Here is a 26,151-nt window from a genome sequence, read left to right on the forward strand (position 1 = left end):
GTGATCCTGCCTAGTGTGGGCAAAAGCTGCCAAGCTATTCCTGCACTCCCTATACATCCATTCTCATAATCTTGTACCCAACACTCGTATCTATGAGACAGATATTCAAGGTAAATGGTAACAGGAAATATTAACTGGGCCATGTGCAGTTCAAAAAATGAACTCTTGATAGTAATCTTAAAACCAGATGTAAGGTGTTTTGCAACTGGTTGATGGAGTGATATTTACAGAGATGAAAAATACTGAGAGGATCAGAGTTACAGATATATAAATTAAGATTTTGAATATGTTAAGTTGGAGATAACCATAGATAGACAAGCAGAAATGACAAGTAGGTATGTGAATCTGGAGAGGAAAATCAGAGATGTGTATTTGGGAGTTATCTGTACCTAGGGAGAAAATATAGATAAAGAAGGAAATAAGATATAGTATCTAGCCTTCAGGAACATCATCATTTAGGAGTCCAGTAGAGAAGAAGTCAGCAAAAGAGAATGAGACGGAAGAGTATGTAGGAAGCAGCCTATTCTAAGAAAATTATATTTAAAAATTCATACTTATCAATCAGGAGTTTGTTATTGACTTTCATTTTATTACAAAAAGAAAATCATAGGCTTCATATAACTTCTCAGAACTCTAGGAAATTTTGGAATGCTATAATTTACCCAGACTTTGGTTTGTTTGCAGCTTTTCTGGATTATATCATGTGTGTAAAATGGGATATATGTCTGCATGCATTTCAACTTATGTGGCCACTCTTCTTCAGGGGAAAATGGTTAGTTATGTTGCTTGACGTATTAACTTTCAGGATAACTATTCAGGAGGCGGACAGTCTAATAACCTTCTAATTGCTGCCTTGATCTTCAGCTGTATACATGATGAGCAGCTTCCAGATACCTGTGTTCTGAAAGAGTCCCTTAGTTCTAGAGGTGTTCTTGTCCTAGAGGCTGTACAGGGACTTCCCCTAGGTTATCAGTGCATGGAAAGGATCGGAGGAAGGTAGAACAAAAACCAGAGACCAATCTGGAAGCTGTGGTCTAGGACAAAGATGATGATAAACTAAACTATGGTGGTACCAGTGGAGATGAGAAGGGGTTATATTGGAGATCTATTTTTGTATTTAGAACAGAAATTGCACAGGGATTGAAGATGAGAAGTAAAGAAATGGGAGAACTCAAGAATAACTCTAGATTTCTTGTTAGGCCAGTTGGGTTGATGGCGGTGCCATTTTCAGAGCTGGGAAAACTGTGGGAAGTGAAGGGGAAGCACGAGGGGTGAAGCTAAGAGTTACATTCAGAAATGTTAATTTGGTGATGTCTATGAGACATGCAAATGAAAACATTAAGTAAGCACTTGAATAAAGTGAATCTAGAACTCAAAGGAGATGGCTGAGCTAGACACGTAAACATGGGCACGGTTAGGAGCAATAATGGACACAAATGATTCAGGGTCATTAACAAGTAAGAGTCGAGACAAAGGAGAAGTCAACAAACGAGGCTGAGCAGGAGCAGTCAGTGGGGCACAAGGAGATCAAAAGAGCCCAGAGCCAGACACATCGATAGATTCAAGACAGCAGTTAACTGTGTTGAATGCTATGATTAGCTGAATAGGATAGGGGAGGAAAGTGGCCATATAGTGTGGAAATATGGATGTCTTCGATGATCTTGAAAAGGACTGTTTCACTAAAATGATGGGGACAGAGGCCAGGGAGATGGTCACGGGCTGCACTGTAAACTGGTGGCATGAAAGTAGAGACGGCAGGAGATGGTACCTTTCTCAAGACTTTCTGCAGCACCTAGATGTTGACGTGAAGCTCAAAGGAGAATTTTTTAAAGACAAGAGAGAGTGGGTGTTATTTTATCGTGATGGGGAGGAACCAAGAAAGAGAGTTTGCAGTCCAGAGAGAGGACAGTGGTTCACAACCTTGGCTGGACGTTGCAATCATCTGGGAAGCTTTGAAACTACAGATGCCTCAGTCCCCCATGCAGGCATTCTGATGTAATTGCTCTGGACTGCAGCCTGGGCTTCAGAGTTTTTAAAAGCTCTGGAGGTGATTATTGGAGCCAAGGTTGAGAAGTTTTAGGAGTGAAATCCTTGAGTGGTTGGAATCCAGGGAACAGGTGAAGAGCCTGTGATGGGCGGGGCTATCTACCCTCCCCAGAGACAGAAGTAAAAGAGAAGAAGAGGGGTGCAGATTTTCTAGTTTAATGGAAGGAGAATGAGGTTGTTACCATTTCGTGACTTTTCTTTTTTTTTTTTTTTTGTCAGTGAAGTGTAAAGCAAAGTCATGTGTTGAGAAGCAGCAGTAAGGAAGGGCATGAGAGGCTTGATAAGGAAGATGTGAGCTAGTCATCTGGAAGGTGGAAGGTGAACTTATTACAGGCACATGCCGGGAGGGTCCTTCCTGCTTCCAGAACACAGGGCAAACTAGCACAATCCTCTTCATTACTTGACCTGTGGAGGCCCAAACATCTGCAAACTCTGTAGGGATTTCTGACCTTATGGCTGCCTCTGCCTCTAGGAATCCTACTTCCCCCTGTGCTGCTGCAAGTGAGAAACTTGACCTTCACCTTCAATTTCAACGTTGGCAACAACAACAAAAACAGTCACACACAACATCTGTGGATGCCCAGACCTTAATTGCAGTTTGGGACGGAGAGTAAGAGGAGGAAGGATGCATTCTGTGGTCACCACGCTTAGAGCACATCAGAATCACCTGGAGGGCTTGTTCAGCCATCTCTGGGCAGCACCCTCAGACTGAATAGGTCTGAGGTCTGGCCTGATAATTTGCATTTCTAACCAGTTCCTAGGGGATGCTGTTGCTGCTGGTCAGGGTTAACACTTAGAGGACCACTGGTTTCATGATAATCACAAAACTATAAAGCTGGGCATGGTCCCCAGGGTAGCCTGCAGTCCCAGCTACTTGGGAAGCTGAGGCAGAAGAATTGCTTGAGCCCAGGAGTTCAAGGCAGCCTGGCCAGCCTGTCTCTCAGAGGAAAGAAAAACAACAAGCAATAATTTAAAAACTCAGGAGGCAGGGCCAGGCGCGGTGGCTCACGCCTGTAATCCCAGCACTTTGGAAGACCGCGCGGGCTGATCGTGAGGTCAGGAGTTCGAAACCAGCCTGACCAACATAGTGAAACCCCGTCTCTACTAAAAATACAAAAATTAGCTGGGCATGGTGGCGTGTGCCTATAATCTCAGCTACTCAAGAGGCTGAGGCAGGAGAACTGCTTGAACCCAGGAGGTGGAGGTTGCAGTGAGCCGAGATCATACCACTGCACTCCAGCCTGGGCGACAGAGTGAGACTCAGTCTCAAAAACCAAAACCAAAAACAAAACAAACAAACAAACAAACACCTCAGGAGAGTATAATTTACTCTTCTTAAAATTTCACTGGCTCTACCCTGAACCTAATTCCAGTCTGTCTCCTCCTTACCACCCCTTCTCTCTCTCCTACTGTTCTCTTTTATTCTCTGAACTTTTCTCTCCCATTCTGTCCCAGGAACAGATTCTCCTTCCTTAATGCAGAAGGGTCCAGTGAGCTTTATTATTTTGTCGCTTGGTCTCTTCCAACAACCATGCTTTTGGGCACTGAACACCTTTTCTTTTAAATGAAGTGAGAGAAAGAGATCATCTCCTCACTTTACTCATTGTGTGGTTTTCCCAGCCTAGCACGCAAAGCATAACCCAAAAATGGGATGATATGATGAACTTCCCCTGCTCCCCCCCGCCACACACACGCAAGCACAGACACTGTAGCCCAGCAATCACCTGCAGTTTTATGCTTGTGTGTGTTAATGCATAACAAAGGACTCAGCGGTATGGCCTGGTAATTGGAAAGTAGGTCAAAAGAGAAGGGTGAGACTGTCGCCCAAGTGAAAAAGATAGCAGAAGATGAGAAGGAAAACTGTTTCCAGAAATTGTCAAAAGAGAGCCAGGTGAACAAGATTCTGGTCCGAGGTGGCACGGGACACTGGGCTGAAAATCACAGCAGCACGCACAGCACTTATTGATAGGAGAATGCTCAGCTGTGCTCTTGAGGGCCCTTCAGCCTTCTTTGCATTCGTAGGCAATTTATCCTCCTTAATCACTAAATCATTAATGGGGATCAATAGCAACGCCACACCAGTGAAGGCAGGGGTTCATGCAGGGAGAATAATTGCTTAGTTTTTAGTTTAGTGGTGCTAACCGGGCTTCGGGTCCATTCTGGGAGGAAACCCTTCTCCTGGATGTTAGAGAGAACTGTACCTACAAAGACAGCAGGAGTGAGACGGGCAGTTATTATGAATTCATCATGTTTATCTAACGACTCAGGAACTCTGAATTATTGAATGTATTTCACTATGTAAATATAGAATGTTCCAGTTTGGTAGTCTAGCACTAGTGCCAGATAGTGGGTTCTGAAAGATTTAGATTTCTGGTATCTGTGCCTAGTACTCTGGAGAAGCACTGCACAGTATTTTTGATTGGGCATCAGTTACCTTTAAGGGATCTTTCTCCTCCTGATAAGTTGGTCCCCCATCCCATTCTCCATCACTGCTTTTCCCTCACCTCATTCAGCCTCGTATCCATAGGCTCTGGCACACTTGAGGTTTAACAAATATTTGCTGTGTTGATTTAATAATCCCAAGTAAATACTCTTTAGGTCCGCTGCACCCTATCGTTGCAGATAACTTGTAAATGTAATCTCAGACCTTATTATCTTGAGAAAAGTCAAAACCATATCTGGTGTGCTGGGAGGAGTGTGCCTGTGGGTGATGTGTGTGTGGATTTCTCTCTTAGCATCTGACACCAAATTAGCATCTAATATTTCCTTTTTATTCAATGCATTTTTTCGTTTTTCTTTAAACAAATAAATCAATTTAATTGAATATGAATAAATCAGTATGTTTCCAATATCTTGGATGCTTTTAGTAGCAAATAAATAAATATGACCCACTTGTATTTTATTATTAAATTCATCCTCAGGCTATTTGCTTTGTATTTATATACCGTCTTTTTAGCCCCTTTTGTACAGAATGGAGTAAGTCATCAAGACTGGTGTCCTCAGAGTAACAATGACCAACATCCCTTCTCTTGGAGACTGTTGAGCCCAGACCAGAACTTACACCCTCAGGCTAGAGCCATTCATCCATCAATCCACAAATATTGATAGTATGTCTCATCCCATGCCCATGACAACACAATGACCTGTGCACATTTCAACAGTATTATGTATTCCTTCATAAAAATTCAAAGTCAATACTGAATTAGGTACTAGGACTATGGCAGTGAAAAAGGCAGACACAATCTTCATATAGCTTCTAGCAAGGATTTTACAAATGAGCTCCTAATAAAAACCTAATTACAATTGTAAAAAATACTAAAATAAGTCAGTGTACAACAAGAACACAAAACTGGGGACTCCGACCTATTTGGGGAATGAGGAGAGACTGGCCAGTGGCTTAGCTTTGCACCCAGAACAGTGTTTGCATAGAATAGTAATCAAATAGTTGGTTAATTGAATTTTTATGAAGTTTTAAAAAGCTTATGCAAAAAATTTAACCTTTATTTACTCAATAATCGTCTTAAATAAAATAGTATGTATCATTCTTCCTAGTGTCTGAATCACGTAGAGACTTATTCTGCTTCTTATGCCAAGCGAGGATCATTTAGTGTGGCCCTATAATAAGAAAGGATCCCAGACAGCTCACAGTAAACTTCCTTTCCAGTGGCATGTAGGTGACCCCGGGATTGAGGTGCAAAGGTTTTTACAAGGTCTTTCTAGAAAGAGCATGGTTGGAAGAGTCTAATGCAGAGTCACATTCATCCACCAATTCATGTGGTTTACAATTCCTTTCTTGTAGAGTCTCTTATATGCTTCAAAGTGTGTTCATAGTCAGTATCTCCCTAGACTGTGTGTTTGGAAGGCATAATCCTTATCTCACTTAGCCTTACGTGGCGCCTGGAATTGAGTCAATGTTCGGTAAGTGTTTGCTGAACTGAACTCATAATCACCATTCTGAGAGGCAAGGAGATGATTATCAGACTCAGATTTCAAGAGAGAAAGCAGGTTCTGTGATGTTACATGCGTTTCTCAAAGTCCTATAGAAAATTAAGGTACAAACTGGGGCATCCTGACTCAGTCAGGGTAAGCGCTTATATTTCTAAAACAAAACCTGTCATTATCTGGCCTTGTGTAGAAAAAGAATAAAACAGTAGATGGCCAGCTGAGAAGATTCTGTGATGACCTAATCAATGTGGAAAATTTTGCCTAAATAAATAAATAAATAAATAAATAAATTCCGGTTGATATTTACAAGATCAAATAAAAGCTTTCTCTGGGAAAAAAAAATTAAAGCATACCAACAAGGGCACAGGCTCCCTTAGAGGATATGTACTAAGTAAAGAAGCTCTGACATTTTCTTTGTAGAATTACTTCATGAATAATAGTCTATCTTCTGAAGATATCTCAGTACACTAAAAAGCCCTTAACCAGCAAAATAGGCAAATTAGCACAAATCCAATAACCTTCTCAAGCTGATATGAGCTGTAATTCAACATGTTTGTAAGGAATGTAAACTATGTTATACTATGCACACACGGGTGATTGTGCTATCGTGAGCATGGTGGGAGATACACTATCAATATCTGTGGATTGGTGGATGAATGGCGGTAGCCTGAGGGTGCAAATTCTGGTCTAGGCTCAAAGGTCTCCAAGAGAAGGGGTGTTAGTCATTGTTATTCCGAGGATACCAGTCCTGGCGAACTACTCCACTTTATACTGAAGGGCCTAAAAGGGAAGAAGCAAACTCAACTGACTGTTGAGGAACCACTTGCTTGTGCTTCATAGATTGATTCCATTCCAGTGTTACTAGGTAGGCAAGCAAGGTCTCTGGAGTGGCTATATGAAATCACTTTAGAAAGGCAGTGGGTTTGGATCCTTCCAGAATAAAAAGCTCAGACTCTAGAAACACCATTCTTTAATATGTTCACAATTCCCAGCGACACGAAGTTACTCCTGGTATGCCGCAGCACACACAGCCTGTTAGAATCTGCCACCCCTTTTGATGTACCTTGTGATGGAAAAACCTATCATGGTGACACTAGTCTGGAGTCACCTTTGCTCTGCAGATCAAGCCACTCCCTCTAAGAGTGATTACACACTCCCAGCATGAATCGTTCCTCTTTTTAGTGGTGCTCAGCTTTTACATAAAGGGGGAAGCAAGTGGAAGTCATTCCTAATCCCCTCGCTCTAAATTCCTTCCTTCCCTAAATGGGGACACATTTTGCCTTTTTGAAGGGCCAAACCATTATTCCTTCTGAAGGATTAGAAACAACACCAAACTCTGGTTAAACTGCTGAAAGAGACTGCGTAGGATAGCTGTTCTGCCACCATAGTTTTGTTTAATTCCTAGGCTCCCTTTGCTAGGCTTGAGCCTAATGACCAAGGAAATGGAACCTGCTCTGACTTTGAAATAGCATGTAAACAAGCAGAAGGAAGGTACAAGCCCATGCAATGATGAATGATCCTCCTTCTCACAAAGAGGTTATACAGATACTAAAATCAATAGGTTCAGCATTTGTTTTTACATGTTTGTTATAAACCCTTACCTTCTCTGGGTGGGGAGGACAGTGGGAATGTCAGAGGGTGACTGAAATCCACCCTAAAATTTCTCGGCCCACTCTTTTCTTTTTTAACTACCCTTCTATTCCCACCAGAGGAACAGCAAAATAAATGAGGTCATTATTCTTCACTACTTGCCTCTTGTAAATTGTTAGTCAGCCTGCAAGGGTGGTTATTTACGAGGCATTCTGAAGGTCTGTTCTGGTGACAGAGCTGCTCTGGGCAGTGGATGGAGGTGCTGTGCCACACTCACCAATGGTGCCATGTGTAATCTGTTTTTCTCAGAGTTTTATTGTAATGGTGGTTGTCTGCCAGAGGTCCCCTGCGATCAAAGAGTTGTCTGTTGGTCCAAGGTGCAGCCACTCCTACTCTGGGAACTGTCTAGACCATATTTCTCCCCTCAGTCCTCAGTTGAGTTCCCAGCTCCCACATTCCACACAAGCCTCACACACATCTACCTTCTACCAGTCCAAATTGTTGGGTTTCTAGAATAGTGAGTTGTTTGTTAGTTTGTTTCTCCTATTAGTCGAGTCTTCCATTTTGCTAAGTGAAGAACTAGCTTCCCCTGAAACTTAGTGAAACCCCACCCCTCTGAAGCTAACCAGAAAATTAAAAACAAACAAAAACACTATCAAAAAGCCAACAGCAAAAATCTCCAGGGGCAAATGATTCCATTTTTCTATTTTTGTTAGCCTTCCAAACATAGGGAGTTTTTTGGAGTTTCCATCGTGATACAATTTTTTTTAACGTTGCTTTGGACAACTATATTTTAAAGTGACAGATCTGAATAAAAGCAGGGGAAATAAAGCACTGCTTTCCACCCTCAATCTTCTTTTCAAAATCATAAATAAATTTAAAATTAAAATCAAGCCTTCCCATTTGACTTCCTTGCCATATTGTGGATTCATGATAATGTCTGCCTGTTTGAGGTGAGATTTAATTCAAGCATTGGAAGGGAAAGAGTGGCCTAGTCTGGAGCTCCAGAACTCCTCCCTATTCATGCTTTGCCACCTAAATTTATCACTTCCCATCAATACTAACGCAAAGCCCAAAGGTAAATCCTTCATTTTCTTGGACTTCTTCCTTACTCTCTAAGCTCCAGACATCGTCCCCATCTCTCATTCTTTCAGTAGACATTGATTGACTTCCTACCGTGTTCCAAGGCACAGTGTTGGGAGCTGGGGACACAGTCATCTGATCCCTTGGACCCAAGAGCCATGGACTACTTGGAAGGCAGCTTATTCAAATCTTAGCTTTGCAACTCACTAGCTGTACGACCTTGGAGAAGTTATGTTGCTCTCTGCCTCAGCTTCCTCGTCAGTGAAATGGGGCTACTTTCCTCACAAGGATGTTATGAGTGTTGATGAGTTCATGTGTCCTGTTCTAAAGCACTTAGAAAGTTCCTGGTGGTAAATAAGCAGTGTAACAATGCTTATTTACATGCTGCTACTTAAAAAAATTAAGTAGTAAGTACTTAAACACATACTTATTCAATAAATATAATAATTAAAGGGCAATGTCCATACAGTGGGATAAATGTTACCCCAGCCTCCATAGGGCACTAAGGGAACGAGGTTTAATTCAGTCTGTACTGGAAAGGAAAGGGTTCAGGGAGACGTAAAGAAGGAGAAAAAAGTTGTGCTTAAGGACATTGATAATAAAAAAGAGTACAACCCTATATTGCTCTTAAAGAAAAACTAATGCATAAAAGTTGGACTTGTTAGCCTCTTATTAAATGGGTAGCTTCACTTAAATGGAAACACATTTTAAAAAATAACTTTTTCTGATGGAAAAGTCTCATTATAGAAATAAAAATAATAAAAGCATAAAAAGAACTCAAAGATCTACAAATCAGAGATACCAACAATTAACATTTTGTTGTAATGTCATCCATTTAAAGTATTTTCAGTGTTTCTCATTTTTAATTGGCAATTAATTGAATATATTGTTCTTTTCAAATAAACACACATGTACATATATGTGGCTAAAAGTAAACTTTCCTTTTCACCAATCTTCCAATCCTAGAGAATCCCCAGAGAAAACCAACTTTAACTGTGTATATCATTACAGATACTTTGCTATTATTTTATATATTGATTGCATATATATACCTAGAGAATTTAGGTTTTTTTAAACTACAAATGAGATTGTGTCAACCTGTTGCTCTGTACCTCATTTTCTCACACAGTGTATCTTGGAGCGTTTTCTATATCAGTACATGCATTTTCTTTTTAATGGCTGCTTGGTATGGTCATATCATATTAGTTTGGTCTTTTGTTTACAACTATTTGGATTGTTTCCCATTTTCACTATAGCATGCTATGCCATTTTGAAGGTTGCACATACATTTTGTACGAATGTTTCTGCAGAATAGACATCTAGAAATAGCATTGCTTGGGCAAAGTGAATTCATATTTTAAATTTGCATAGATATTGCCTAATTCCTTTTAAAAGGCTGCAGTTTTTTACACTACAGCCATAGTAGATGAGAGTATCCATCTCTTCATACTCTCATTGGCACTGGTGGTTAACCATTTGTTTTAATATTTGCCAGTATGGTAGGAGAATTATGGTATTTCATTGGTATTTCATGGTTAATTTGGTTTTTATGTCTCTGATTATTTGTAGAGTTGAGCATTTTTTCATATATTTATTGAATGTTATGTTTCTCTATCTGCTTATATCTGGAACATGTCAGGTGAAATAAAGATTGTCAGGAAGAGACACACATGTGCCTCTTAAATCCAAGGGTACAGTTTGTATACAGTGGGATAAAGAGATCTTACTGTCACTTTTTTTCTTACATGGATAACCAGCTGTCAAAACACCACGTATTGATCAGATCTATTATTACCTATTGATTTTAAGTGCCATCTTTATTATTTACTAAGATTTAATACACATCTAGCTCCTGCCATGTATTTGTCCATTACTGTGCTAATGTCAGTTTTAAGTGTAGCTTTGTTTCAGTTAGCTATAATCACACTAATGCGACATAAGAAAGAACCAGAAAATCTTAGTGGCATACAGCAATAAGCACTTGTTCATGGATCTGGGGCTTGGCTGGGGTTGGGCTCATCCAGACTGGGCTTGACTGGCCAACTCTGCTTCAGGTGGGAATAGCTGGAGAGGATCCGTCTCTCCCTAAGAGCTCCAGAGACCCTCTGCTCCAGTGTCTCTCATCCTTCTTTGACCAATGGGCTTGCTGGGGCGTATTTTCCTCCAGCTAATAGCAGATTTGTATGATCACATGCTCAGCTGTGCAGTCATATTTTAGACCCCTACTTGCTTCTGCCAACATTGCTCCTGCTAACACCCCATTAGCCAAAAATAAGCCTAAAGTTAAGAAAGGATATTCCACATTTAGAGGGACCAACTGCTAGTTACATGGCAAAGGGCGTAGATGCAGGAAACTATAAATTGGGGTCCAAAGTTCTATTTACCTTTGGACAAGTCCTTCAATTTTTCTTCTTTCTCAACAGATTAGTTTTTGGCTATTTTCTCTTTTTTTTTTTTTTTTTCAGACGGAGTAGTCTAGCTCTGTTGCCCACCCTGGAGTGCAGTAGTGCTATCTCAGCCTCCTGGATTCCAGTGATTCTCCTGCCTCAGCCTCCCGAGTAGCTAGGATTACAGGCACACACCACCATGCCTGGCTTATGTTTTTATTTTTAGTAGAGATGGGGTTTCACCATATTGGCCGGGCTGGTCTCAAACTCCTGACCTCAAGTGATCCACCTGCCTTGGCCTCCCAAAGTGCTGGGATTACAGGCATGAGCCACCACACCCTGCCTGGCTGTTTTCTTTCACATTGTTTTTTCCAGATAAGCTTTTGAATGAGCATGCAAAGTTCTAAAACTTCTGAGTAGAGGTTTGGTTGGGTTCACATTGGTTATAGACTAATTTGGGTAGAATTTATATCTTTACATTCCTGAATGTTCATATCCAATTGGAAACAGTTTGTATGTGTTCATTTTGTATTTGGGTTGTATACCTTTTGACAAAGTTAATTTTTCATATAAATATTTTCAGACAAACTCAAAAGCAGAAAGAATAGCACAATGAGTATCTACTTATGTGTCTCTCAGACTTAATAGTTATCAAGATTTTGTCACATTTGCTTTATCCTTTTTTCCCTTATTTTTGCCTTAGCATTTTCAAATAAATTCTGGTAATCATATTATTTTACCTGTACATATTTTAGCATGCAGCTTTTTAAAAATAGGCATATATACAGTATACATAGATACATATGTACATATGTGTGTATGCATGTGTTTATGTGTATTTGTGTATAATTATTGCAGCTAATACAAATCAACAAGAGCTCCTTGGTATTATCTAATGAACTATCTTTAATCTAATTTTCCCAATGTCTAAAAATTATCTTTTTAGTTAGCTGATTTGGATTAAAGTCTGTAGATTAAATTTGGTTGATATGTCACTTAAATATTTTCCTCTAGAGTAATCCTCATCATCTGTTTCTTCATGCTACAAACTTATGGCTGAAACTGAGTCATTTTTTATGTCAAACTTTCTATATTCTGAATTTTGCTGATTCCATCCCCTGGTGTCATGAAATATGTTTCTCTAACCACTGTGGGATTTTTTTTTTAACCACTGTGGCATTTTCTGTTAAGCAGCTAGTTAGATCTAGAGACTGTATCTGATTCAGCTTCAAGTGGTATTTTTTTTTTTTTTTGAGGAAGGGGCAAAAATACTTCATAAGTCATGCCATTGCTTCCTAGGACATTCATCCTAGCAGGAGGTACATATATTTAGGTTTATTAATAGTATCCGGTTCACGTTTTATCAGTCTCATCCACCCATTATGAAGTTCCCTTCTTAACGAATTATTTCTGCCTCAATTCATTATTTCATTAGGGATTGCAAGATCGTGACATTCTAATTCTACCATTCCTTTTGCATTTATTATAATCAATTATTTCATTACCTTGAGGTAGAATTCATTTAAAAACGTATAGATGCCTGTCCCAAACACACACATTTTCCTGAGTACGATTTACACTTGTAGGATCCTGTCTGTGTTAAAGATGTTTTGCTGCTCTCCCACCAGGCCTGGGAATAAGTACCAGACTGATGACCAAGTGGATAGATGGGGAGCATGACCCTCCTGAGATTCTAGCCACAGGGAAGAAAAGTCCTTGCAATGAAAGACACTGGCCAGGGAAGCTGGTTGGACACACACACATACTAGCACATCCACATGTATCTTTCATTAAAAGGAGATGACCTACTGCTTCCCTCCTGCCAGCAATGGGCCACAAAACAGGCATGACATGACAGATTAGCCTGTTGCCTTCTCATGTGTCCCAGATTTGTCTTAAAAACCATTTTCAATTCATCTAGTTTTCTAGTAATGTTAAAAGGTTGGAAATTATATCTTAATTTGTGTTACAGATTTACATCAGCATCATAGAATTCTGGAACTACTGATGCACCAGAATCATAAAACGTTTAATGAGACATATCAATTTAATTCTCCTGCTTGGAACTTAAAGAGTCAGAGTTTGTCAGCATTTTGCTAACAAATGTCGTTGTTTACGGACTGAACTTTGGTGCTGATTATGTTCACCATTACTAAAAATATTGGAAAATGAGCTATGCTTAGTGAAACAAAGGTCATTTTTTAAAAATTTGGGTGATAAAATGCAGTTTAGAAACACAATCAACTTGCAAGTGTTTGGAAACAGTCTGGTTTGGTAATGGTCGCTATGCTTAAACCCTGATGCAGATGATGCTGTGTACCTGGACAATGAGAAAGAAAGAGAAGAGTATGTCCTGAATGACATTGGGGTAATTTTTTATGGAGAGGTCAATGACATCAAGACCAGAAGCTGGAGCTATGGTCAGGTGAGCCACTTAAAATTTGCTATTGTCAAGGATATTTTTACTTCATATTTTTTGTCACATGTATCCCTTCAGGGTGCCATATATCGATATTAGACAAGCACAATTTCCTGCTTTTTAGGATTTGAGACTGCAAGGCAGAGAGCTTAGGAGTAGGGACTCATAAAGACAACTGCATAATTTATCAGTTGAAACCACATATCTCTGGGTATTACAGTGTTACAGAAATGAGAGACTCCATGAATAATGTGGCATTCTATAGAGAAATGCTGTGGCCACTTAGAACAGCGAAATTTCATTAGTTCAACCTGGCTTATAAAGAAAGGTATTTTGAAAGTGATGCAAAGGATACTGCAAGGGGTGTGCCCAAATCAAAGAAATGGCTTCTTCCTCTTCTTTTTTTTTTTTTTTTTAAAGTGTTAGCCTAGGGTACTGCTAATTAGAAAAGTGTGTTATCATTTCATCAAAGGAAGACCCACTGAGCTTTTACACAGAAAGATTTTATCAGCTGCAAACTCAAGTTATTGTCTAGACATAAAGTAACAAATGGCATTTCTTTAAGACGTTCGATCATTCAAACTATTTCGGTTTGGTATCTTTAACAATGGAGCAAATGAATGATATTTTACCAGTTTCCATAAATGAATGCCTGTCCTGTGATTTCAAAATGATTTTTAATTAGTGACACGAGAGGAGGTGAATGTCATTTCTCAGGAGTTTTGGCTGGGATGGCTGGAATTGTGCATCATTGCGCTGGGCATCCAGCGGGGAGGTTTCACAGAATCTGGTGGTCACAGGGTACTTTCTTGGCTCCGGATGCCTTGCTTTGACTTCCATATGGGATCTCCCTGTGTTCCTCACCCACTGCTCCAGTACCTGTGTCATCCTGCCTACCTGGCTTTGTGACCAGCTTCTTCACCCTGACTCTGGAGAATTACATGCCCAGTGCTCAGGCTTGCCCGCCTGCATTTCTGATTTCCTGCCAAGCTATGAACAACATTGGCACCCCCTGTTTTTGGATTCCTGCCTGATTCCCTGGTTTCAAGCCATCCCCTCCTCAGTGATATGCAACCCTCGATGATACTGCCTACTGCCTGATGCCCTTTTCTTGGGTTCCCAATTTCTAGCCTTTAGCCTGGTAATTCTATTTATGGCCCAAATGTGACAATCTATAGATAGCTAACAAGGGGAAAAGTCATCAAGGTGGGCAGCAAGGAGGTCTGGAAAGGTGTCCCAAGCCCAGTCAGGGCACTCCTTGCAGGCACGCCTTTGGGTAGCCACCCTGGAGCACAGTCACTTGACTGTATCTTCTGTCACTCAAAGAGGCTATTGGTTTGTGCCCTTTGGCCAGGATAATCAGCCATGTGTTTACAGTGATGCAGGGAATCAATCAGTTCTATGACTATTTCTTTAACTCTCAAATTAGTTGCTATCATGCCCAGCAAATATAGCTGAGAGAAGCTGCTTAATAAGAACCAAAATACTGAGCTATTTGCATACCTGAAGAACTAGTGCAATTACCCATTACTGCATCCATCCTGTCAGTTTGGGATAAACCCAGAGTGGGTATTCTAACTGGACTGAATAAAGAATTGCGTGGTAATTAACCTTTATGATTGTGGTTTCTGTCACAAGCACTTGGGTGAATAGCACAGAGGTTTCTGTATTCAAGAAAATCTCTTACGACAGTGAGGTGCAGTATAGGTAAAATCTTCCTGTCTTGCAACTTGATCTTTAGTCCTTTTTAAGAAAATTCTGGTATTGCCTGTGGCCAGCAGTTCTTTCTAAGGAAATTGAACTGGTACCAGACTCCTCCCTTGATAATGTAATCTACTTTCTGCAGCCTTCTGCCCTCTTCTTGATCCTGGGGTCCACCTTGTCTCAGAAGAGGGGAAACCTTAGAGGGACAGTCACTATATGAAGTCTCCTACTCTCTGGGTGCAAACTAAGTAGTGTGAAGCACCTTCCTGTGATACACCTGAGAGTTCTTTATTTTCGAAATGCAGGAGGGCTTACATTACTTTCAAGGTCCTAAGACTGTGGCCTGACTTTGGTAAATCATTCATTCCTTCTTCTTGGGTACAGGAGCCAATATGTTGAAAAGACCTTCTAAATTAACTTGAATCATTTTCTGAAGAACTTCAAGTCAGCTCATGATCCCTGAGTCTATCAACTCTCTAGTAGTTCTGTTTATGTTTCTGGCTTGCTTTTATATTCTTATTCACTTTAATGAAAAAAAGAAGGTGTCTCTTTCCTTCTACTTTAATATTTCATACTAAAGATTACGGGAGATCACTATACAGGAAACACACATTTCTAAACATTCGGTTGTGGTTTCATGTTATTTTTCATCGGAGAATATTTTGCTTGCAGAGTGAACACTAAGTAGTTTCTCTTTTTTTCTTCTCCAAATAGTTTGAAGATGGCATCCTGGACACTTGCCTGTATGTGATGGACAGAGCGCAAATGGACCTCTCTGGAAGAGGGAATCCCATCAAAGTCAGCCGTGTGGGGTCTGCAATGGTAAGCAGCAACTACTGACACCTAAAATCTATTACACCCATCATTCGCCTCAGTATAGATGCCAGTTCATTAAGAGCTGCTGAAATGATGACTTGCACTTCATAAACTTTCATTTGTAAGATTCTAGCTTCTGACACCCAGTATAGCTCCTGGAATTTTCTGAGTTCATCATGTGCTATAAAACAGAATTATCATCTCAATACTGTATGTTTCTTTGGCTTCGGACAAACAATGATAGATATCATGATACTATAGACCACTTATTCTTAAGAACCCCTTGCCTAGGGACTGAGGAGTGATCAGACAAAAATGTCAATGACTATAATCAAACAGTTGATCAACCAAACATCAAGGTGCACAGAAGATGTGCAAGGCACAGCTGTTCTCCATTTTCACACTGATAGTAGGTGTGAAGAAATGAATGGCTGCGTCTCATCCTGACTCCTGTCACAAGGATGTGTCACTGTAGGGCTTTCTCACTTATGAAGTGGGTATTGATTCTTTGCAGGATCCTGTGAGGTAAGTAGGGCAGGCATTACTCATGCCCTTTGACAAGTTAGGACACAGGGTAAGGACAGCTGTCAGTGACAAAGCCGCAGCTAGAACTCCGGTCTGCTGACTTCAAATCTAGACATTTTCTGCCTTCCATACTGCTCTCTGCAAGATATCCTAAAACAACTTTGAGAATGCAGAGATTCTGCAGTGGAACAACTTTCTGAGAAAGGAGACAGAATTCCCATGAGTGGGAAGGGTGGGGCCAGGTGTGGGACGTGGATTAAATGGGATGTCCAGGACCCGTGCAGTCCTGGATTATATCAATGTACCCAGCATGGAGAGCCAGACTTTGGTATAGAGAAGTGTATCCAATCTGGCTGAAGAGTAGATTATTTCTGATGAAATGTTAAGCTGCTTGGTATTTCAAACAATCAAAGACTGAGAAAAAGAAATATATTATCAATTTCCTTAAGTTTTCTAAGAAATTCTTTCTTAGAAAGAATGTTATGTTTGAGTTTGGTTTGTATATTCTTTTGAGCTAAATGAAATCAGTATTGTTAATATAAAAATATTAGACTGAGAATGATTTGAAATATAATTTCTGGTTAGCTTTTAAGAATGGTTGCTTTTATTTTATTAATAACTAAGCTACATGTAAATTTAAGAAACAGCGGAGCATAAAAGGTGAAAGTAGAAACCAACATGTAAAGCCAGTTTTGTTTTCTGTGCATTTACATTCCATAGTGAGAAGACAATGAATTCCAAAGATTTGGGGGAATGTTGAATTTGGGAAATGTTTACAAAAGTGTCCTGACCATTTATAACAAACACGTATCAGACCTGCATGTGATCACTATTTTTACTGTTTTGCCCACAAGATTTCTCTTTTTCTTCTTTGAAGTTACCATAACAATTTTGCAGTGAGAGAGGAAGCAACAGCTAGCAGTGGTTAAATTTAAATTAATTCCTTCTGAAGCATTCTGAAACGGCACGCTCATCAGCATAAGCCTACTCACACATTGTGTGTACTTTTACGCACCCAGAAGTCAGAAATCACTGCCTAACACAAGCCAGTGCAAAAGGGGAGCAGACAGGAAGCAGTTAACCTAATGGGTCTGTGGTGGCAGCTGGCCAAGCGGAAGCTGTTAATTATTGAATAAGCACACATATTCCTAATGCAAATTGCCTTGAGATTTTATTAATCATATAAAGCCTATGAAGTTCTAAGTTTGAAAATGTATATCCCAATTAAAAAGTTTAAAACTAGACAGAGAAAATCCATTTGGAAAATGGTTTGCTTTTATTTTTGGAGGGGGAGAATTTGGGTGTTAAGGGATAGAGGTCCTGACCTGAGAGATTTTGAGCAGTATTTCCATTTCTATCACATCCTTGTTTACATATACAAAAGGTTCAATGGTTTTCCAAAAAACTTTCACCTCTATTAGCTCCTTTAAACCTTAGAATACCTCTGTGAAGCTTTCTAAAATCTGTTCAGTTTTAATAATTTTAAAAGCTAAAATACTGAGCCTCCAGAAATCAATTTTTAAAAAAATGACATAGAAGAAAAATCAAGTGTTCTTTGGTCCTTCAGGCAGATACTCCCCTGTTCACAAATCCTGGAAATCTATCATGAAACTTCTGAATGTAGTTAAACAAAGAACAAAGACAAAAAAATCTTTAAATTTCTCAATTAATGATTTGACTTTATTAGTATGAAAAGATGCGCTTAGAGAGCCCAAAAGAAAATGTTTGGAAGTTGTGGACTCCTAGCCAGAACCCTGTCTCAGGGCGACGGAGCTGTGTGTGTTTTCTCAGGGGCTGGGCCCAGGCCTCAGGTAAAACAGAGGCTGACGCAGAGTTGTTCTGAATTCCTCTGAAACACCTCCCAGCCTGGTCATAGAGGCTAGAAATCCTTTTCGCAGGTTGCAAATGCCAGAGCAGAGGTATAGGTGGCATGTAGACTCTCCAGAAAGAATAGCACACAGACCTCATTTCACCCCCAGGTGAGAATGAAAGAAGGCAGAACTTTCCTCAGGGCCCCTGCTGCCGGGAAACAGTGAGGATGAGCAGACCAGTCCTTGCTGGGTATCTGGAGAGAGTGGAGCTGGGTGGGGACAAGATGCTGAGCAAATGACTGGGGCCCAATTTGCTTACTGTAGTCAAGGACCAGTCTAGCACTGAAGGTTGGCAAGGAGTTTTCAGGAAACAGGTGGGTACAGGTTGGAAAAGAAAAAAAAAAAAAACCACCGATAACCCAAATTGTGCAAACTTTCAGTGATGATAAGAATCTGAATTTGGGCCAGGCACAGTGGCTCACGCCTGTAATCCCAGCACTTTGGGAGGCCGAGTCGGGCAGATCATCTGAGATCAGGAGTTCAAGATCAGCCTGATCAACATGGAGAAACCCTGTCTCTACTGAAAACAAGAAAAACTAGCCGGGCATGATGGTGCATGCCTGTAATTCCAGTTACTCAGGAGGCTGAGGCAGGAGAATTGCTCGAACCCAGGAGGCCGAGGTTGTGGTGAGCAGAGAGCACGCCATTGCACTCAGGAGTGAAACTCTATCTCAAACAGATTTTAAGTGCACAATCCCCAGATAAAAATATTTAGTGTCCAGTATATTTATACTTATTGTATGTGACCTTGGGTAATTGTTTGTTGTAGAGGGCTGTCCTGTGTAGAATGTTTAACAACATCCCTACTTCTACCCAGGGGATGCAAGTTGTCATAACTGTTCCCTTACCAGCTGTGACAACTCAAAATGATTCCACATATTACCAAATGTCCACTGGGGGTAAAAATCACCCTTAGTGAGGACCACAGCACTAAACCCCTCTGTGACTCAGTTTCCCTGCCTATGGAATGTAAGTAACACTCTTCTCACCTGCATAGTGAATCTGTCTTCCTTAATCACTCAAAACCTGCTGGTTTTCGTCCTTTACGAAAAGAAAGTGAAGGCAGCATCATATGGGAAGCGACTCAGCTCATGTCGAGAGACCGGACCTTGATTCTGGTTGTGCTATTAACTTACTATGTGACCCAGGGTCAATAACTAACCTCTGCTGGCCTCGCATCTTTGTCTTTAAAGTGAAATTTTGTCTCTGTGCTCAAACCACATTGACAGCAAGAATATTCTTTCATTCTTCAAAATAGTGCTCTCCCTTCTTCTATTTTTTCCTTTATAAATTCAGTAACTTCCCTTGTTCTTATTCTGAGTTACTGTTACTTCACTTTCATGTGAAAGCAGGAAAAGTTATGACAATCTGGACAGCCTGGGGCTGTTGGAGTTTCCCAGGAGAAAGCAAGCCCAAAATCCTGTGTTTTCATCGTCTAGAGATTAGACCTGAGATGTTATAACCTTACATAAGCTAACGTTTGCTTAGGCTCCTTTAAATACTGAGTGGTGCATTTTACCAAGCTATACTGCAGATTGATTTAAGAGAGAAAAGAAAAAAAAAAAGAGAAGCAATTAGAAAAAATGAAGAAACTTGCCCAAAGTTATACTTCTTCCTTTAAATTGCATTGCTTGATGGCTGCTTTCCCTCCAATACATTTCTGATGTGACAGTTCCCACCAGGAAAATTGCCAGAGAAAGCAAAGAAGAATGCTTAACTTTGTGCCATCTGAACACTTACTTCACTCACATGGCATTAATAAAGCATTCTATTGCTAGCCCCAAGTTTCTGTGAATAAGCCAGACATGGACTTGGAGCCCCAAGTCAGACTGTCAAAGAAGGTGAGCCATGACATATTGTGACACGGGCAGCATGGTTCTGGGGAAAAGGGAAGGCTGTGCAACCACCTGGGGTGGTTACCTGTCCATGCCCGTTCCTGCCTCCTGACTGATAGGATCTGGCAGCAACTATGGGCAGATAATTTCCCCCAAGGAGATGCAGCTGCTTCTGCAAAGGCTGCTGCTATCGCAGATAATGGCTCATTATTCACTGTGAAACACATACATATACCACCTCCATCTATATTTACTCCAGTGGGTTAAGGCATTACCAGTGGAGGATCTGTGTTGAAACACACACAGAACCAGCATGTGCAATGGGGAGGACTCTCCAAGAGTCTTCTGGGTGAGGAAGCAGAAGTCCTTGGAAGTGATGTCACTCACTCGAAGTCACACAACAAATAAGTGGCCTTGCTGAAACCAGATATTGTCCTTCCTCTCAGATCATATCACCTTAGAGGGCCACTATCAACACATTATTACCAATAACACAATTATTATATCAAACTAACTCGCTATCGCCTAGAAAAGAACAGAGCCCCAAGGGAATGGAGCCCAGATGAGGTGAATTTTGAAATTGGGGAATAAGTGAAGAATGGTATAAATCAGAGGATTCTAAATAGCCATAGGCACTGGGACCCTGGAGAATGAGTTTACAAAGAAGATCAGGTAGCAAATATGATATGATAATGGTGGTGGTGTTTGGTGGTGATAGAGGTAGTAATGATGGTAGTGGTGATGGTGGTGGTGATGGTGGTGATGGTGATGATAATGGTGGTGATGGTAGGGTGATTATGGTGGTGATAGTGATGGCGATGATGGCAGTGGTGGTGGAGATGGTGAAGGTGATGGTGGTGGTGGTGGTAGGAGTGATGGTGGTGGTAGTGATGGTGGTGGTGATTATGATGGTGATGATGGTGGTGATAGTGGTGCTGGTGGTGATGGTGGTGGTGGTAGTGATAGTGGTAAAACACTCAATATTTCTCATTTGTTCAACAAGAGTTTAGTGCGAATCTACCAGTCTAAGCACTGGAGTACAGTTGTGAACAAAATTAAGTTTCTGCCTTTACAGAGCTTATAGTCTAACAGAGAACACAGGCTAGTAAATAGAAAATTTTAGCTCAGCATGGCAAATTCTCTGATGGAAATAATATCCCTTTAGGATATGCACAGCTTCATGCACCTTGGGTTCCCTTCATACCCTCTTTCTTTCTCCTCTCTCCTCCTGTGACACCCTTCTCTCTTTCCTTCTCCTGCTCTGCATTTTTCCCTCTCCCATATGTCCATTCCTTTAATTCAGGTATTTTTGGAGGCCTGTTCTATACCAGCTCTCCACCATGCAGCAGTGGTATGGCAATGAAAAAAGCAGCATAGGATTGCATGGGAAAGCAAATCTCTCAAATATAGCTCAAAGTTTTCCCAGGACTAAACATTGGATCAAAAGATACAAGAATGTCTGAGGTCCCACAGTAATAACTAACCACGCTATTATTTGAAGAAACCCTTTCTCCATGGTCGAAATTATATACAGCTAGTCACCATAAGCACTGAAGAAAAATGTAGTAGGGGGTTATTTCCTCTTCTGGGGGCTTGCTTTGCAATTTGAAAACTAAGGTTGACACAACTGAAGTTTATTCTATAGGATCTCAACATTTACAGTTACTTGATTCCATGGTACTCTGATTCAGTTGTAGTAAGAAAAAAGGTAATATTAATGAGAAAATTAGGAAGGTAGGAGGGGAGAAAAAAATGTCAGTATAGTTACATATTTTTAAATTTCAGTGTTTGTACTGCTGCCATCCTGGACTTTCCAGCTTCCCTTGAGATGTATGCACTTATTTTTAAACCTGGCCTTTTGCTAATATTGAACCACAATGCCATCATTAATCCCCATTAATACTTTGCTCTGACTATGCCTTTTGGGAACTAACTCATGACTAAACTTTTTTAACCAATCGATGTTCGATGTACTCTTTAGCATTATAAAAAAATCTTGAACTCCAGCTAGTAAATCAAACTGACCACAATTAGGAGTAGGTCCTGGATTTTTCTAGGACCCAGTACAAGACCTTTGAGATGAAATGGACTTTAGTGCTCCTGATCCTCATGCATCTGTGATCCTACAGATAAACAGAAAATAAAGTTATTTTCCCTTTGTCCATCTTTTCCTCCCCTTCTTTTTGTCCCAGTATTTAGAAAGATTTTTTTTCTTTCCATGCATGAAAAAGACAGTAATGACATAACTCCTTTGATATGTTGCCAAACAACTCCACAGGGGGTTTACAATAAAACCATGTTTTATTCATTTTCTTTCCAGTGTTTACTTGGTCATCTTATGGGAAGCCTCACATTGAGCAAACCTCTTCATGCAACAAACCTTAATTATAAACATTCAGATTACATTTAAAATTCACTTTGATTAGAAATTTCACATCTGAGTCATCCCAAATGAACTGTAAAGACAGAAATAAATACATAAAGTTTGTATTTATTTCTAAAGTTTATTCCTTGATCGTACAGACCAGTCACAATGTACTTTCATAACAGTTTTATTAAGAACAATTTTTAATTACAAAGCAATATCTAACTCATCCTTTGGTTTGTAAAGCAGCTAAAACTTCTTTTTTTGGAATGAACGGTCGTAGATACATCTAAGGACCCAGGTGCTCAATGGGCATGGTCCTTGGCCTTTGTAAACCACCAAGGAACTTTTTCACATTTATCCATATGGATCATATTTTTTGAAAAAGTTCATCTATCAAAACAAATCATGATTATGTAATAATGCCTTGTTACCCCATTCTTGTGTCAGATTTATGTAACTGCCAATGAGAACTTCTAATGGTGGTGGAGGTGGTAATTATCTCTACCAGATAATGAGTATGACCACACTGAATATGATTCGGGGTCACCTTTGTGGGGGTAAAGATAAAACTTCCGTCTGGTCTTTTATAAAAGTGACAACAGCATACCTGCATTACTAACCCGCAGATGCCTAGAGGTCAAAATTCCCTGGGTGGTGACCACTGCCAGATGTAGGTTCCATGATGGACTGGAGTCTCCCTCCAGAGCTTCTGAGTCTCCAACCCTATCAGCTTTTATTTAAAAGTGTTATTGTCTCTTTCTTTTAGTCATGTCTGGAATGAAATTCCTCAGTTTGGAACAGCAGAAAAAGGCAGAAGCCTCTGGTGTTCCTTGCAACCTTTCCAATTGCAACACATATTAATTAGTAGGAGCTCTCAGGGTGACAACTTTGGGAGAATCCACTGATTTGTATTAATGAAGAATGTTACTGAAGTCCAACAGAATAAAGTACCAAATTACCAACTCTAAAAAGATTTTTTTAAACCATTAAAGTTAAAGTCAAGGTATTTCTAAGAATGAAAGTCGTTTCTATGATCCTAAAATGACCCAGGGAATTCAATGATGAATGGGTGGTGCAGACTCACGGTCAACAATATATTCAAAGTAAACAATACCATAAGGTCACCTTATTCACCAGGGATTTTCATTTCTGTTTGTTGAAGATTTTTAAAAAATTGGCAAACATGTTGGAAGCCTGTGGGAAAATAGAATTTAGCAGAAAATATCCTCATAGTCACTTTGGAGAAATCGCATAAACGCATTCCATAAATAACCAAAGTGCAAGTGGAGAGACTGAGGTATCGGGAAGTTAAGTAACTTTATCCAAGGTTGCTGATAGCACTGGAGGTGGGTCATGAGTTGCCTGGCCCCACTAATTCACACACAATGTTGTATTTCCCCTGGGTTTGTCCTCTGTCTGTCCTCTCTCCAGGTCACATGAGCTCCTTGGATACAGATATAATGCCTTGTCTGATTCAATCCTTCTCTTTCAGGTGGGGGCAGTGGGGGACAATGAACTGTTCAGACATTGTCTTTTTTCTCTTATGGTGAAAGCCAGCAATGTAATGAAGTTTTCATTTGTGGTCAAACAGCTAGTTTTCTCAATTATTAAGCTTACATTTCTTATGCCTCTTCACCCCATATTTTTGGAGAAAAACAGACATTTATTACAAGCCATCTCTTGAATGTGATAATCATGGGCAATCTAAATGTCTGCTTTCCCTGAATTGCTTCCTGGAATGAGGTTTCAATGCTGCAGCTATTTTGTAATCACACAGGCTATTTCTGAAGCACAGGGATGCTTTACAGCACTCCCTCCAAGCTGTGCAGTTGGTGCTGCTCTGGTCTCCTGGGGCCAGCATCCCCAGGATAGATGGATAGCAAAGGAACAAAGCCGGCTCAGCCCTTTAGGATATGCACAGCTTCATGCACCTTGGGTTCCCTTCATACCCTCTTTCTTTCTCCTCTCTCCTCCTGTGACATCCTTCTCTCTTTCCTCCTCCTGCTCTGCATTTTTCCCTCTCCAATATGTCCGTTCCTTTAATTCAGATATTAAGGTCTGTTCCATACCAGCTCTACACCATGCAGCAGTGGTATGGCAATGAAAAAAGCAGGCCACACTTAGAGACCTTGAAATCTCAGTTTCGTTCTCTCAGTCCACATTTGCTTATTTCTCTCATTATTGTCAATTAGTAAAATATGTTTTGGCCAAATGAGCATCCTCAGTTACTAAGAGAGACAAGGTTAATAATTTCCTGTGGTAATAGTTATCATGAAAAACGAGTCTAATTACCCACCCCTGTCAGAGCTTGGGTCATATATATACCAAAGGACATTCATATTATCGGTAGTTATATGCTTCATACTATTCATTAGTGTTAGTTGCAGGGTTTTTTTTAATCGAAGTAAAATTTATATACAGTAAAAAATCATGGATATTAAATGCACAATTCAGAGTTTTTATTGGGGTAATCACCACCCCAATCAAAATATAGACATTTCCATAAGCCCAGAAGTTTCCCTTGTGCTTCTTCCAGTCAACCCCCACCTCATTAGGTAGCTGCTATTCTGATTTCTTGCAATGGGTTACATTTGTCTATTCTTAAACTTCACATAAATGGATTCAGACAGTAGAAGCAGGACTGGCTTCTCTTACTTCATCAACCGCATGTGTTTTCAATGTTTTCCTTACCATTACTAAGAAGTGCTTTATTGTATTGTATATCACAATTTGTCTATCCATTCACCTATTGATGGATGTTTAAGATGTTTCCAATTTGAAGCTATTATGAATACAGTTACTATAAACATTATTGTACAAGTGTTTTTGTGTATGTGTTTTCATATATCTGGAGTAAATAGCTAAAGAGAGCATGCCTAGATCAGAAAGTATGTATATATTTAACTTTATAAGAATTGGCTAGTTTTTCAAAGCAGCTCTACTGTTACACATTCCTGCCAGCAATGTATGAGAGTTCCAGTTTCTCCACAGCTTCACCTATTCTTGATGTCTTGAACCTTTTTAATTTTAACCAATCAAATGGGCATATAGTGACATTTCATTACAGTTTTAATTTTCATTTCCCTGATGGCTAATGATGTGGAGCATCTTTTAATATATTTATTGGCCATATATATATATATGTATATGCAGCCTGTTTTCAAGTCTACTGATTTTCTTATTGGGTCATTTGTACTTTTATTATTATAGTTGCTCTGTGTATATGCCTCTCGTTTGTCAGATATGTATAGAACGTATTTTCCCCAGACCATGGCTTGTAGTTATATTTTATAAATGGCGTATTTTAAGTAACAAAATTTGTTAAATTTTATAAAATCTAATTTTTTCATTGTTCTTTAATAGTCCTCCCCAGTAAATGTTCTTTTCACATGAAGACTTTCACATGAATCATTATTTGCCCATGTTTGCCACTATTTCTCCTATGTTTTATTTTTGAAGCTTTATAATTTGAACTTTTACATTTACATCTTGACTTATCTTTTGATGTCGTGTGAGATAGGGATCATATCTTATTTTTTCCAGATTTATCCATTTGTTCCAC

General features: G+C 39.9%; 1 protein-coding gene across 2 annotated transcripts in view; it reads left to right on the forward strand.

Annotated features, from left to right (window-relative positions):
- Positions 1–26,151, forward strand: part of F13A1 (coagulation factor XIII A chain) — a 160,177-nt gene that overhangs the window by 49,264 nt on the left and 84,762 nt on the right. For both annotated transcript variants that reach the window (XM_078000975.1, XM_001096779.5), the window contains exons 5-6: positions 13,358–13,476; positions 15,889–15,996. In XM_078000975.1, coding sequence (XP_077857101.1) covers positions 13,358–13,476; positions 15,889–15,996 — 227 coding nt within the window. The remainder of the gene's footprint in view (positions 1–13,357; positions 13,477–15,888; positions 15,997–26,151) is intronic.

Source organism: Macaca mulatta, chromosome 4, assembly GCF_049350105.2.
Source record: "Macaca mulatta isolate MMU2019108-1 chromosome 4, T2T-MMU8v2.0, whole genome shotgun sequence".
Taxonomy (NCBI): Eukaryota; Metazoa; Chordata; class Mammalia; order Primates; family Cercopithecidae; genus Macaca; species Macaca mulatta.